The following is a 16,827-nucleotide window of genomic DNA, read 5'->3' as shown; positions in this document are numbered from 1 at the left end:
TGTTTGATTTTGTAGCTTGGCACTGGTTGGGGTGGTTTTGCTCATTTGGTATTTCTGTGGAAATTGATCTGCTTAATGATATCATCATTTTCTTCTTAATCTTACATATTTGTGTTCGAGAACTACATGTTTATTTCAACTGAATTAGTATCTTCAAATTATTGGCTCTTAAAACTTTTTCATCAATGGTTTGCGTGACCAAACAATGCAGTACTTTGTAAATGGTACCTAAAATGTGACTTGTATAAGTCCCCATCCTTTTGCTCATTCCGGACCATCCTTCAGCTCATTCGGGGATTTTCTTTTGCTTAAATAATATATGCTTTTGTATATTTTTGCTTCTTGGCTATTTATATGTTTGCTATTCTAATTGTCGGCTTGGTACTTTTAGTTTACATCACGCGACGTTGAAAACATAATTAGGATGTAGACTTTTGGTCATCAGTCATCAACTGCTGTCAACGTTTTAAGTTTCTCCGAAACTGCCGAAATTTCCATAAATTTGAAGTACCGAAACGAAATTCATATGCTATATCATTTCCATCAAGACTTTCCCGAAATTTTCCGTACATTTCCGCGAAATTCTTAATTTCCAAAATATCTACACACAAAAAATATATTTAAAAATTCACACCAAAATTTTGTCCGAAATTTCTTGAACTTCGTTTGTCACTGACAAAATATGAAATTTTAATTTTTTTTTTCTCCAATCAAGTTGAAATTGAATACAACACAACCCTCTTTGCTTTTATCTGCTATCAATCGTGAGGCAAATTATGGAAATGACAAAGGGAGTGGCAAATCATGGCACTACAACCAATATAGTGATGATCATACTACTTATCCTGGTGCAAATCGTAAATACAATTTTACAGCTAGGGATACACAAGGAAGACGCGATAGCCGTTTGTCTCTAAATGAGTTTGAATCACTTTCTTCAAGTCTTGGTTCAATGGACATAGGAACTCAATATAGTGATAACCCTAACCCATTCCATTCTCATTATCCTCATCATGAAATGAGTTCTACCTCAGAAAGTACTTACAGAATTGGATCAAGCTCACAAGGTGGAAGTACATATGGCCTTTTTGATCATTCATCATCCCAAATGTCGTATGCTTTATACAATGAAACACCATATTGGGTAATTCCACAATATCCGATATATGGATTGCATGTGGGAAGAGATCAACACACATACATTACCTATGTGATGAAGTACCAAAATCATGTACTTGGGAGCAGTATTGTATGATACTAAATGGGAACAGTTCAACCAAATGGATCAAACCACATTGTAGTAGCTCTTATTAGTTATTACTAATATTTTATATTGCTTTTGTTGTACTTGTTCATTTTCATTCACGGGATTTCGGTATTACGTCCCTCCAGTTGTATTTTTCTAATTATTAGTGAAAAAGGTGTGATGATCAATCATCCCACCGGATTCCAGTCATAAAAAGAAAGTAAACCATATTCACATTATCAATATACATAATATTTATAATTACATATAAATAAAAACACTAGTTTAGCAACTTACTACATTTTTAGTTAATTACTCTTCCATATTAAAATATTAAATATCACAATTCTATTATTTATGTATATATATATATATATATATATATATATATATATTTTTTAGTAAAGCCACGAGGGCGAAATAATATATTCATCACAAGCCAGAATAGGTCGTTACATACCCTTCCGCTGCCTTCTATAGACAGACAAGAAGCTAGTGGTAATACCCACAAGTGGTACGTACATATAGTCCTACTCATTAGACATTTAAATACGTAGAGGTATCGGATACCCTCTTTCAATACTACTCCAGAGGCGCTAGAAGTACATAGAGTGTTCCTAATACAAGGAACTTTATTGTAATTAGACAAACTAAAAACATAGGGATGGGCTGAGAGCAAAACCCTAGCCCACCATAAAAGCCCAAAGGCAGCCCAAAGAGGAGTGATCCACAAGGTCCAACAGGATGATGTGACCCAAGCCCAAAATTCACCTCAGCCTCCCAAGCTGCACACAGCATCGAAGTAGCCCACCATAGAAGCCCACCAAAGGAACTTTATTGTAATTAGACAAACTAAAAACATAGGGATGGGCTGAGAGCAAAACCCTAGCCCACCATAGAAGCCCAAAGGCAGCCCAAAGAGGAGTGATCCACAAGGCCCAACATGATGATGTGACCTAAGCCCAAAATTCACCTCAGCCTCCCAAGCTGTACACAGCACCGAAGCAACCGCCGGATCCCATCGCTGCATCCCACCGTCTCAACCCTCGACGCCGGATTCCACCGCTGCAACCCACCACCTCACCCTGCAACGCCGCATCCCATAGCTGCCAACCCACGCCTCAAAACCGCGACACCTCGTCCTTCGCAGCCACCTTGCTGCAAGTCATGCTGCCACGGTCAAAAACGCAATTCCAAAGTCTCGACCTTCATCAGGTGCAGATCCACCGCCCATCACTGCCATCGTCGATGACCTACCGTGTACAGACGCTCACCGCGTCCTAGACATCCTCTGGTACTCACCGTCAACATCATCAGCCAAACCTTGAGCCAACCCCCCTTTCAAAGCTCTGGATATTTATGTATAATTTTGGAGAGGTTACATTGTAAATAGGTTTATTATAAGTTAGTTTAGTCTATGTAAAATTTTCATTCAAAAATATCATATTATACACGTAATTAATGTGATTTCTTTATTTTTAACCTAAATTTCCACTGAAATCGAAATTTTCTTCGAAATTTCCTTAAATTTGAAGTACCGAAATCAAAATTGAAACCGAAATTTGAAACCTTGGGCTCTACTGATTACCAACGTCCTCAGCTTCATCCCACCATTGTAGGTTTTTTTCTTTTTATTTTTTGTTTTTTTATTATTTAATTTCGTGCTTCAGAATCATAGAAGTATTGTATGGTTTGGCTGCATAATATGCAATGCTACACTTACAGGAAGGAGATCCACGCAATGTTCATCCACAAAACCACGTTTCATGTTGGACTGCTACAGGAAATGATTACATTCCTGACCTGCATTAGCTGGATCGTTTATGAGCTAATCTCTTTGAAAGAGATTGTGGTTGTTATTCTGAAAGCTAGCTGTGCAATTATCGAGCTTGTGGCCATTGTTTTCATCATCATATATGGTCCTTTGGAAGCTCAAGTAATTCCTTAACCATCAAACTTTTGTCTATTGAATCAATGATATTGGTTGGTTGTCAATTTAACTTCATTCTTTTGCAGGGGAGAAACATAACAAGAGTCATTCAGTTTAGTCTGGCATTTGCTGTACTTACAGTTGTGCTTGCTGCATTAACTGGATTTGACCTAGCTGCTATTGGAATCATGGCAGCCCTGGCCAACTGCTGTCAAATCTGCTGGAAGATTGAATTCATTGTGAGTACTAGATATATACATTGTGTTTATGTTATATGATGATTTTGTTGATGACATATGCAATCTGTATAGAGAAAGGTCATCAAAGAAAAGACTGTAGACCCGCATCTGCACTATTCCTGGAACGACACAATTTTTACTACTGTCAACGCGATTATTTGGAGTCTTTACGCTCTGTGGACCCTGGACTACTACTTACTGCTCTACCAACGTTTTATGTTTCTCCGAAACTGCCGAAATTTCCGTAAATTTGAAGTACTGAAACGAAATTCATATGCTATAGCATTTCCGTCAAGACTTTCCCGAAATTTTTAGTACATTTCCGCGAAATTCTTAATTTCCAAAATATCTACACACAGAAAATATATCTTCACTTCTTAATGATCAATTTTCGCAGTCTAATATATGTTTTCTTTCGTCCGTCTCAATATAATACCACTGTAAATTTGAAATGGAAATGGAAATGGGTCTTATATTGATATGTAGGTGATAAAAGGGGGTTAATGATTGTGTTAGTATAGGTACTTGTATTATTGGCATTCCCTATACAAAACTACTGAGTCCTAGGTTAAGATTTGTACTTGAGAAGAATGAAATTGAAGTTCAAGCTTGTTGAGTGAGACATGACCCTAACTGACTAGTATGGCATTTCAGGTAAGATTCATTCATTGCATTTTGCATAACTAAGTATTGGGATTGACAGCTATGTGTCAATCCTTTAGTAGTCTATATTGAGTCCATGCATGGTACGTTGTATGTGTGTTCTGTTTTCCAAATGAAGTTTATTTCAATTGGTTATGTCAATCATTAAGTCCTTGATGCGTTATGTTTTTATTTAAGCATATATCTTTTATCTTTATGATACAATATTCCTTGTTTATCATGCTGTCTTTTTGGAAAGGTTGTTTCCTAATTGATTTCAAACTGTTTAATACAATTGATGATACCCTAAGAGATTTAGGGATAGGGTTGTTTGACGCATATATAAGCTTTGCAAAACTATTTTCTTGGGCACGCTTTGCAAGACAGAAAAGTTCATTTGTTTCAAATGGCAAAACTGTATCTTGATCATTAATTCATTTGTTCCATGTCTAAGTGAATTAGTGAGTCAAGGATTAATTCATACATCATCCATATCATTCTTATATTTGAAAGTCCTACGAGTTCAGTTAGGAGTCAAGCATATTCGAGAATTGAAGATTGACGAGTTGATACGTGTGAAGTGCATCTAAAGGCAGTGAGCAAATTGGTGTGAAGTAGTTCAACCAGCTTGAATGAGTTTAGCCAGAGGTAACCGCGTCCAGAGTTATCCGAGAGGTTGTAAGTCTACTTTGTAATTTGACTACTATCTTGTAGTGTGTGCTTGAGCACTTGGCCTTCAAGATTTAAGGCCACGCAGTTGTTTACCTCACCTTGAGGATTTTTACTGCGCAAACATCTTCTGTGTTTTTGGTTCTTATATGTGTGTTTGCCTGACACGTTGATTTCTGCTTGTTCTATTTTTCATTGTCTTGGGATAGAAATCTTATTACAATCCTTGAGATTAGTTTAGGTTTTGTGCGTACATCCCAGCGTGTTGCCTATTCATACCCCCCCTCTAGGCCATTGAAGTATTTTCAGATGAGTTGGGGAGAGGAATGCAATCTCCTTCATTGATACGTCTAAAAGATGCACAACTTAAACCTTGCACTCAAATATCATCTTTGGTAATATAGTGATCAAGCAAGGGTCATTACCCGCTGAAGATTGTTCCTAAACTGCTAATCAAATGTCACAAACTACTCTAAACTATGCTACTGAACAGTTAACGAAAATAAATTATTTAACTAACCTAGAATAGACGGAATTTTCTATAAATTTTATAGGACACTAAAGACACATTGAATAACGTGCGTACAAAATTTCAGAATAATCGGAGTTGATTTGATATATGAAATAATTCATGTAAAACTGAACACAGTAAGATAACAAAGCAGAAACAGATTTTATAACTTTAAAACTATTGATAGAAACAAAGCTAAAGACTCATTCTCCACCACCAAACACACTCAATCATATCAAAGCCCAGTTATGGAATCTTAATTCTCAATTGAATTTACCCGAAGTTAACTCACAAGCTCGAATTAACCCATTACCCTTTCTCAGTTCCTCGTTAAATGAATACAAGCTCACCACTTAATCTATTTCCGATTATGCAACCTAGACACAAGCCCACTAAGTTTAACATATCAAAATCATTAAGCAATAAAAGGGTTTGGATAAATCTAGGGTCACAAGTACATTGTAGTCTTGCTAAACCTAGGGTTTGAGTCACATGCAATTCAAGAAAACATTTTGCTACTCAATTGCAATGAACGCACGACATATACGAATCTAGTGTTACTCGTAGCATTAGAAGCCTAACCTATTCATTTAGTTGCGCACCTAAACAAACAAGCAAAGATTCATCTTGTAGACACAATGAAACAAACACTCAATTGATAATATAGAAAACCAAAAACTGAATTGTCTTCAATATGAATTGAACATGTTTGGGGCTTTCAAATTGCCCCTAGCTACAAAAGTATTTAGCTAGACATAGTCATGAAGAAAACAAAAACTAAAAGAAAAGAAAAGGAAGGGATGGCGGCTGGATGATGGCAAAAAGGATGCAGTTCTCCCTTTTTTCTTGTGCCGCCGTCTACGTCCAAACTAATCACGTCCCTCTTTTATTGCTTAGGTTAGGAGATTTTCACTTCTTTTCCTTTTAGGAATCAAGTAGCTTCTCCTCTAAGATTTCTAATAATTTTCACCCATAAAAATATGTCATATATCTCTAATAAACAAAGATATTCAGTTAATACTCGTCGGTGGGCTTCTAAAATGAATTCGGGCCTCAAATAAGGGATTTCAGTCAAAGTGTCAGATTCTCAGACTGCCCGACCTTGCTGTACTAAATCGGCCATAACTTCTTGTAGAAAAATGATATGAATAAACAGTTAAAAGTCCAAGAAACTAGACATCCAAGGCTTTCCAAGCATGTAAAGTTCACTGTCTAGTTCATGCTGAGCTGCTCTCAGTTTCATGTCGAAATTGACTGATCTGCACAGGAAGATTTACTGATTTAGCTTCCTTTCTTCTACTTTGCTCCATAACACCTACAAAACATAAAAATAAAGTAAATGACTCAAATAGATGAAAAACTAGCTAAGAAAACATGAAGAAATCAACACAAAATCATATACATTTATGAGCTTATCACATCTCATACTGTGTTTCCTAGCAAAGGGCAAATGGTCTGAGATTGTATTTGGTTTAGGCCTTTAGTTGTAGTAACTGGGGATGGGATTTCACTGTAGTCTAAATTAGGCTGCCGGTTCTTACCTTGCTCATCTTTGTTCTTAATCGATCAATAAGATATATATATATATATATATATATATTGATTGAAAGAAAAACGCGAGCATTTTGTTTGTCATTCTTTATTAGGTTGAATTCATCAAGTTTGTTGGGGAATGCGTTCGCTAAAGCCTAAAGTACAACCCACATGGTCCAGTTCAGTTGGCAAGTTGACTGTGCTCCTTAAGCAAGTTGAGGGACTTGAGGCAGAGGTCTCAAGTTCGAGCCTTGTGTATGGAAAAGACTATGCGGGGAGGGCAAGCCCACCTATTTGGTGTACTCGATGCCCGGAGGGGGGGTGTCGCTGCGTCTTTGGCGCGGCACTGTGCTGGACTTCGGGTAAAAAAGGCCATTGCGTGCCTCCTTGTGGTCCTTCCCAGTACCTCCTTTTAAAAAAAAATAAAATAAAATATAAAAAAAAAGCCTAAAGTACACAGTAGTAAATTTGGAAAACCAAATTGGTACATGCATTTGTAACAATGTTAAAGTTGTAATCCACGACAACGTGTTGCGATGGCTACTTGGCAAGGCATCGAGCAACACATTTTGGTGAATCCGTGGGGATATGTGTAAGAGATGTCTTGTGTTTGATTATCGATCACTAATAATGGGGATAGGAGACATGCACCTCGGAAGTTTCTTGGAGAGTATGTTCAAAATGACGAATGATATAATAATAGTTTCTAATATATACACTAAGCCATGTTTATGTTTCAAATCTTTAAATCGAAACAAAATAAAGTGACAACTAATCCATTAAAAAATCATTCTTATTCTTCGAATTTGTTAGTTGAAACGAGCTAATTAATGAGCCAATTAACTCATTTTGAAGTCATTCTTATCTTTCACGTCCAAAACGTGACTGAGTGACTTACCTATTAACCCATTTCAAATTCATTCTTATCCTTGAAATATCTAAATTGAAAACGAGGTTGATACAAACTAACACGACAGCCACACCATTACAAACGAGGTAATTGAAGAACAATAAATGTATTAACGTTCACCTTACCAAATTTGTTCCCCGAAATTAGCAGTCACACTACCAAACTTGCCAATCTAATTGTATCTCATTTATATCCTTGCTTAACCAATAAGAATTCTCAAAAATGGTTAAGAACATTCAAACAAGAATTAGAATCAAAATTCAAATGCAAGTCCGAAAAAGGAAAAGCATGAACACAGAGAAAAAATGGAGAATGGCGTGAGCCTGACTCGGTCACGTTTCTTGATGCCCAAGTAACCCTATAAAACCGCCACGTCGCTCTCGTCAAGATTCACATTTTCACAGCTAGCTCGCTCACGCAAACCTAGCCATGGCTCCTCGCAGCCTTCTCGGTCCTCCCGAGCTCCACAAACCCTCACCCACCACCACCGCTCCGCCACCACCCCAACCCGAATCCAAACCCGCCACCGGCGAACCCTTCGTGGACCTGATGGTGGCGAATTTCAACGACGTCGGAACCAAGCACGACCTCCCGATGGGACTGACGGAGAACGCCTCCGCCACGTTTCTCTCCACCGGCAACCCCTGCCTCGATCTCTTCTTCCACGTCGTCCCGAACACTCCGGCCGACTACCTCACCGAGCAGCTCCCCAAGGCCTGGGACCGCGACGCCCTCACCACGCTCAAGCTCATCTGCAACCTCCGCGGCGTGCGTGGCACCGGGAAATCCGACAAGGAAGGCTTCCACACGGCGGCGTTTTGGCTCCACAAGCACCACCCCAAAACCCTCGCCTGCAACCTCGCGTCCTTCGCCGAGTTCGGTTACTTCAAGGACCTTCCGGAGATCGTGTACCGGCTGCTGGAGGGCGAGGACGTGAGGAAGAAACAGAAGGCCGAGTGGCGGGAGAGGAAACGCGGCGGAGGCAGGAAGCGACGCGAGTCGAGTCGGGAACCCGGATCCGACGGAGAAACCGGGTCGAGGTCCGAGAAGAAGAGAATCAGGAGCGAGGTGCCGAAAGAGGAGAGGGAGAAGAAGGCCAAGGAGTGGCAGAAGGGGGAGAAGGCCAAGGCGAGCGGGTTGAGGAAGGAGAAGAAGATCGCCATGGCCAAGAAGGTCGTGGTCCGGTACGAGCGCGACCCGGATTTCCGGTTCCTTCACGACCGGGTCTCGGATCTTTTCGCCGAGTGCTTGAAATCCGATATGGAGAATCTCAAGTCCAATCAGCTCAACAAGATAACCCTAGCGGCCAAGTGGTGCCCTTCGATTGACTCCTCATTCGATCGGGCCACTTTGATCTGTGAGAGCATTGCGAAGAAGATTTTCCCGCGCGAATCGAACAAGGAATATGAAGGCGTGGAGGAGTCACATTATGCGTACAGAGTGAGGGACCGGCTGAGGAAGGAGGTGCTGGTGCCGCTGAGGAAGGCCTTGGAGTTGCCGGAGATTTACATGGGGGCTAACCAGTGGGGGAAGATTCCGTATAACAGAGTGGCCTCGGTGGCAATGAAGCTGTACAAGGACAAGTTCAAGAAGCACGATGAGGAGAGGTTTAATAAGTATTTGGAGGATGTGAAAGCCGGAAAGGCCAAGATTGCGGCCGGAGCTCTGCTTCCGCATGAGATTATTGAGTCTCTGAATGATGGTGAGGGTGATGATGGGCAAGTGGCGGAGCTTCAGTGGAGGAGAATGGTGGAGGATATGTTGAAGTTGGGGAAGATGAACAACTGTTTGGCTGTGTGTGATGTGAGTGGGAGCATGAGTGGGACTCCGATGGAGGTGGCGGTGGCGTTGGGGCTGTTGGTTTCGGAGTTGAGTGAGGACCCTTGGAAAGGGTTGGTGATCAGTTTCAGTGCGGATCCTCAGCTGCATTTGGTGAAGGGGGAGAGTCTTAAGGACAAGACTGATTTCATCAGGAATATGGATTGGGGGATGAACACTGATTTCCAGAAGGTGTTTGATTTGCTTCTGAAAGTGGCTGTCAAGGGGAATTTGAAGCCGGAGAATATGATCAAGAGGCTGTTTGTGTTCAGTGACATGGAGTTTGATCAGGCTTCGGCAAATGAGTGGGAGACTGATTATGAGGTGATAGAGAATAAGTTTAAGGAGGCCGGGTATGGGGATGTCATTCCGCAGTTGGTGTTTTGGAATCTGAGGCACTCCAGGTCTATCCCTGTGCCTGGGAATCAGAAAGGGACTGCTCTGTTGAGTGGATTCTCTAAGAACTTGCTGAAACTCTTTATGGATAATGATGGGGAAGTTCAGCCGGATATGTTCATGGATTTGGCCATTGCTGGACCAGAGTATCAGAAGCTGGTTGTGCTGGACTGAAGTCGATGGTGATGATGAGTTTTGCTATGTTAATCAAGGATCTGTTTAGTGATAGTTGGAGGACAAAAAGTGAGATGAAATAAAAAATTTCTATGTTTTTACTCCCATCTCTATTGAGCTTTTTTATTACTTGCATTATATGAGCCTGTTAGATATGGTCTGCACAATCCATAGCTTCTGTCTACTTACCTAGACAGATGTTATTATCACTGTTTGGTCCTATTTTGATGAAATATCGTGTTTGCAGTTTAGATGGAACAACTCTAATTTCCAATGGCAGTCGTCTGGGAAATCTTAAAAAACAGAAGTGAAAAGGGCTTAGCAATTGCCTCAGTCCTAATTCCATGGTTTTCATGTTTGCGAAAGAGTTTAGGACCATAGATATTTAACTATGAATTTGTTGGACCAGTGATATAAAGCTTACTAGCACAGCGCCTCTGAATTTATCAAGTGCAGTGTTTTCATTCAGTTCTGGTGTAGCTACTAGCATAGTGCACAAAGCCTTTGAACTTGAAATTCCCTCACAGGTTTGCTTTCAAGCTTCAGTGACTAAAATGTTTATCTGTTTGGAATCATGTACAATTGCATTATACTCATGATTGAGCTCTAGTTGTTTTCTTGATGATGCATGTTCTTGATTTTGTGATCATTCTGAATCAGAATTCAGATGGCTTAATGTGGTCAGTTTAGGCTTCATGTGATCTTTCTCATACTTACTATGTACTGTCAATTTGGAAACATTGCAGTTTTGGATATTAGGTGATGGCTGTTCAATAAACAATTTATCTCATCAATTTTTCCCACCTATCACTTAGCCAACCAAGATTTGTTCCTCAGGTCATTAGGGAGGCTGAGTAACATTGTGAGTCTTGTTGAGATTCTTTTGATTGACTAGTTACTTTCTGTTTATTTGTATCTGCATGGTAAATCGTTTTTAGTTCACTCTGTAATTGTTAAATTTAGATCCTGGGCAAAGTATTATTAGCACACAGCATTCAAGTTTTAAGGCAACTGATGTTCTCTATGTGAGCCTGTCGTTTAATCCCTGCATAAGCCACAGTTACCTTCTTGGCTAGACCAGTACTATCAAACCCCCTTTGTTCCACAGAATCACCACTTTTCTCTGTTTATAGCTTCTGTCCATTTGCTTTAAATGATGTGACAATTACCATTTGGTCCGTGATTTGATGAATAGTGTGTTTGAGTTTCATGAAAAAACTTGAAAAATCTAATCAAGGATTTGATGTTATGTTGTTAATTGACCATGATTATTTGTTTGACCGTTAGTTTGCAGCTTACAATCCCTCTTGTATTGTGTAGCTACTAGCGTACTAGCACAGTGCCTCTGAACTTGGTTGACACGTCTTTGTCTAAGCTCTATTAATGATGAAAATATATATCAATTTCAGATTGTGCTCAACCTGAAGAAATTGTTTCAAAAATGATTATTACTCATAATTAACTTCTAGTTGTTTGCTTGGTGTACTAATTACATTTTTTATGTGTCCTTCTGAATGAGAATAACGCAAGTTTAATGTGCTCAAGTTCAGATCCAGTTTAGACTTAACACTTTTGTCATCGTTGTTGTATTGTCAATTTTTCAGCTTTGCATCTTTGGTGATAGTTGATTTTGATCAATAAATGATCTCCTAGTAGGGAAACCTATCACTTTCGGAAACATATGAAAGGCTCTTTTGTTCATTAGGCACGGAGAGTCAGGCTGCATGTCCAATATCTTGTTGAGAATCATGTGATGTAGTACTAATTATGTTGTTATTTGTTTGAGCTGCATAATAAGTTGTTTAATTCAGTGTTCTTTTGAGTGATAAGTAATTTTTCGAGTCAGAATGATTCTCCATTAGCAACATGTTCACAACCCAGTCTGTTTTCTGCTGCAGAACATGCTTCACTAGAAAAATTGACATGTCTATCATGTTTATTCATCTATTTGTGTTTGCATTGTGGTTGACGAGTTTTTCAGTATTTTCTCATTTGTGTCTGGAGGTATAAACACATTTTGGTTTCTTATAGTACCTCTCCAAGTTTTCTATTTTGGTGAAGGAACACGGGTTTAATTATCAACTGGTTTGCTGGATTGCATTTTGTTAATCTTGGTACACATGATTCTAATGCTCTGTCTTTCAGAAGAAACTTGATCAAACTTGTGGATTTCAAATAGGACCTGAATTTTTGCTATTGCTGCTGCTTTGCAATTCACATGTTCACAATTCTGGAAAATTTGTTCCATATGTTCACCCAGCAAGGAAATTTCCTCCTGTTATTCTCCTACAAATACTGAATGATTTAACCTCGATATGGTTCATCTTGAATTTTGTATATTCCATGCTTCAAATTTAAGGAATATAAGTACTTGATTAGTTCGGTATATACGAGTCATTTGGTTTAATACTGTTCTCGTGTATTTTGGTAGTAAATATATAAAAGGGTTGTGAAGATGGGTGAGACCCGGATATTAGTCATAGTTATATTTAAAATGGAATCTTGCCTATGGGTTTATAAGGGTTTGGACCACTCCATTCATTGCTAATTGGTTTTGGATGTGAACCCCAGATTACTTTATCATGGTATCAGAGCGGGTTATCCACATGTGCATGCCTAACGGCCACACGGGCTCCACGTCACCCAAAGTTGTCCACGGGTATGGCTTGAAAATTCGCCACATGTGCGGGGGCGTGTTGAGAATATATACATCCCACATGGGAAAAATGGGACATTGCCTATGGGTTTATAAGGGTTTGGGCCATTCCATCCATTGCCAATTAGTTTTGGATGTGAACCTCAAATTACTTTATCAGTATTTTTCACACCAGATTGGTTATCTAGAGTACCTCAACCAATCAAGAAAATAGCCATAAATAGTTATTGAGCTATGCAACAGCCTGAAAGACAATTTGGAATTTGGGATCCTCTTTGGTATCTAAGTTGACAAAGTAATGAATTTGGTTGCAGATTTGATTGATTTTTTCCGCTTCATGGGTTTGGGTACATTGTAACATTGGTATTGCTGTTTGATTTGTTCTAATGTTTTCATATTGTTCGCACTGTGTTTGATGAAATGTCCATATGGTGCTGTATATTCTTTTCGTGGGTCGAAAGTGAGGGATTGTTCATGTGCTTGAAAACCCTGCATCCATCATAAACACGTCTTCTTGTTGAGACTGTCCTTCGCTTACCATCAACGTACAATTGCTTTCTCTATGCACTGGGATGAAAGCTTATGTTTCCAGAGGAGGTTCATATTCATGAAGAGTTGATTCCACCAACTGACATCGATAGTATTGTGGCCTTATCGGCTCCGGAATTGTAGATGTTCCGATGCCAATGTTAAGAAAGCACCATGAATGAAGTTGATTAATGTGCTTGAGAAATGCAGAGTTAATATTGACTCGCAGAATCTGTCACAACGTCTGCTTGAAAAATTCGATCAGTCTCCTGGAACCAAATTTGAAAAAAAAAAAAAAAGTTAAAAAGTGTTTCCGGTGCCAGGAGTCGAACCTGGAAACTCTTAACCATTGAGAATTGTTGAGCTACACCGGATGCTGTGGTAACGTTGGACAGGAGAATAAATTAAAACTCTACGTGTCCCCTTGCCAAACTGACCGAGCTCTCAGCCCAAAACAAGGCCCAATATCATCCATCATGATTTGCTACTAATTTCATTTCGTTCTGTCGTCCGACCTCGTATTTCAGCTTCAAATTGGTCTCTTGACTTTCTTCCCCAAACCCTTGGGCGATTGCTTTCCTCCGATCTCTTGCCCATATCGTTTTTTTGAGTTCCCCCGCCACCCCATCCCATCCCAGTGCCTTCAAATTCTTCAACACCAACGCCTCTCGCAACTATGACTCCGATGAAAGCCACAAAAGCAACATCAATTCCGACCACCTATGAACTATTAAATGAAATGGATTTGCCATAAAATTACAAAATTACAAAAATATGAATGAAATGAAAATAGAGTGCGTCTTTTGTGAGAGAAAAAGAACGCACTACACACGCTGTATTTTGTGAGAGATCATGATCCGTTTGACGACGCGTACTATGGACGTCGTCGTCAGACGGGCAACTAGGGGTTGTATTGGCCTAGTATCTTGTCGAGGTGATTGTAGTGGTCGAGCTTTGGCCTTCGTTGAGACTGAACCATTTGATTCAGGTCGGATCCGTCTTGATCGGCGGTCGAGTGTGTTGGGTGGAGGGATAGGTTGCATCGGTTGGCAAGGGGTGGCCGGGTACAGGCTGATTAAATGGCTGAGATGGAGGAATGGGGTCGATGTCATTCATGCCTCTACATTGCTACGTGTTTCTGGGGTTTTGATGTCTCTGCCTATGATTTGACTGCTTGGGGTCAGATTGGTCTGAGATCTGCATGTTCGAGTGGCTGGGATCTGGATGGAGAATGAGGCCAGGAGGAGGCGGCGGCGGCGTTGAGTTTGTGGAGGTGCTGGATTGGGTTGTTTGACTCGAGCTTATCCCTTGCTAGGCCTAGTAGGTCTTGGTCCTAGTCTATGCACCTTGTGTGTCTTGTCTGCTCTAGGTGGGCGACGAATTTTGTGCATTGGCAAATGGTCTCAACCTCCTAGTGGCAGTAACGTGTTTGCTCTGGGTAGGCGACAACTTTCTTGCTTAGTCAAATGGTTGCAGCCTCCTAGTGGCAGGGTGAAACTGAGTGTCACTGGATCTATAATATTCCAGTGGCAACATAGTGGGAAAGCTGTGTTATTTGTAATGATACTTCTTTATAATAGAGTTATCTTTTCGGTATGTTACCACATTTGTAAAGCGAATGTAGTAGCCAGTAGAGCACTCTTCGTTAGTCGGTACTTGTTAGAATACATTGTTTTAGTCGAGACTCTTGTTATTATCTCATGAAGTTCTCTTGATGCATACTGTAATATGGGGTTTAGGCACCCTATCCCCCCCCCCCCCATGTATTCTGCAGTTTCATTAATTAAGGCTTAAGAACAGCCACACCGGCCCTTCTTCAAAAAAAATAAAAAATTACAAAAATATATAATTTGTGTCTTAATCTATGTTGACATTACCAAGTGACAATGAAAATGTGCATATAATGAAGAAAAGCGTTTCATTTGCCTCTATTTTCATCTGAATAACTAATATAATACTCTTTTGTAACTTCCGCATATTAGTATTAAAGACGTAAACAACATGTTAAATTTTTCAAAATCCTCCAATGGCCTTTGCTTGATTCAAATGTTCCAATAGTAAAAATACATATGACATGGATATAGTAGTAAAATAATTAGTGGGCATGGCATAAGTCTCCCCTTCATAAGTGAGAGATCGTGAGTACGATTCTCGGAAGAGAAATTTTAAATACACACCCCTAATTACTTAATACACATCCCTATTATTTTATATTTCAAATTAGATTTTGTAGGTAGGTTAAATGACCAAAATAGACATCTATGCATTAGAAAAAGAAAAAAATAGTCATATTTTCCTTATATTATTCTATTTATGTATACATAGTTAGATAAACACAACAAATTTCTATACATGGCCTCCCAATTTAATACAAGAATAAAGTTAGAAACTATCTAATTTAATTTTTTCTTAAATAAATTGTAATTAAATGAGGTTAGAAACCATAATATTTACAATTTCAAAATCAATGGCATTAAATGTTTTTAAAACATATCGCTTTACTCCCATTTTTTAGTTAATTTTCTTTTTTGTTCTAAGAGTTATGATTAATCAATTTATTTTCTAATATAAAACATCACAGGTGAAAAAACTTTGTAATTGTAAGTTTGTTTGGCCCCTCTAATGACAACTTTTTAGTTCCGCCACTATGGAGAAACTACTGATAGAGATTTGGTTAAATGTTCAACTCATAATTTTATACTTGATTAAAATAATACAAAACCTATTTATATGCATCTATTTATAGGCCTCATCAAAAAGCCCGCGGATCAAGTGGGCCGATGGAGGCCCGCCGGCCCGCAAGGCTTTTGGCCCTGCCCGGCCCGTCAAAAAATCCGCAAAAGCCCGCCTTGGTGGGCCGATGGAGGCCCGCAAAAACCCGGCCCGGCCCATAGGCCCGGCCCGTAAAAGCCCGCAAAATATTATATATATATATATATATATATATATGTGTGTGTGTGTGTGTGTGTGTGTTTATATATATATATATTAATATATATATATGTGTGTGTGTGTGTGTGTGTTATATATATAGATATATCTATATGTGTGTGTGTGTTTATAAATATATATATATATATATATATATATATACAGATCCTATCCAGAGCGGAGCTCCGCTTTGAAAATTAACGTGTGAAGTTCGAGTTTTGGGTCACTTTTCGGTCGCATATCCACATCTCGACCGTTCAGTTTTTAGGTACTAGTGTATAGATCGTCTCTGCAAATTTTCAGCCAAAATGATGATCGTTAAGGCATTGATAACGGCCTTAAAGCTAGTACGGTTCAGGTTGACATATTCAGTCCGTCCATTGGTTTAAGCGAGTTAGATACCTTAACGATCATCAATTTGGTTGAAAATTTGCAGAGATGATCTATACACTAGTACCTAAAAACTGAACGGTCGAGATGTGGATATGCGACCGAAAAGTGACCCAAAACTCGAACTTCACACGTTAATTCCAAAGTGGAGCTCCGCTCTAGATCGGATCTGTATATATATATATATATATATATATATCAATATATCATATATGTGTGTGTGTGTGTTTATATATATATATATATATGTGTGT

General features: G+C 39.2%; 1 protein-coding gene across 1 annotated transcript; it reads left to right on the top strand.

The window, feature by feature from the left end:
• Positions 1 to 7,924: 7,924 nt before the first annotated feature.
• On the top strand, positions 7,925 to 10,175 carry LOC112200007. Its single transcript, XM_024341002.2, has one exon. It carries the CDS (start codon positions 8,110 to 8,112, stop codon positions 10,066 to 10,068), a length of 1,959 nt encoding a protein of 652 aa, XP_024196770.1. The 5' UTR covers positions 7,925 to 8,109; the 3' UTR covers positions 10,069 to 10,175.
• The last annotated feature ends 6,652 nt before the right edge of the window (positions 10,176 to 16,827 follow it).

The sequence above is a fragment of the Rosa chinensis genome, chromosome 4 (assembly GCF_002994745.2).
Source record: "Rosa chinensis cultivar Old Blush chromosome 4, RchiOBHm-V2, whole genome shotgun sequence".
In the NCBI taxonomy this organism is placed as follows: domain Eukaryota; kingdom Viridiplantae; phylum Streptophyta; class Magnoliopsida; order Rosales; family Rosaceae; genus Rosa; species Rosa chinensis.
The sequence above is the reverse complement of the archived record's forward strand: the minus strand, read 5'-3'. Positions and strand labels throughout refer to the sequence as shown.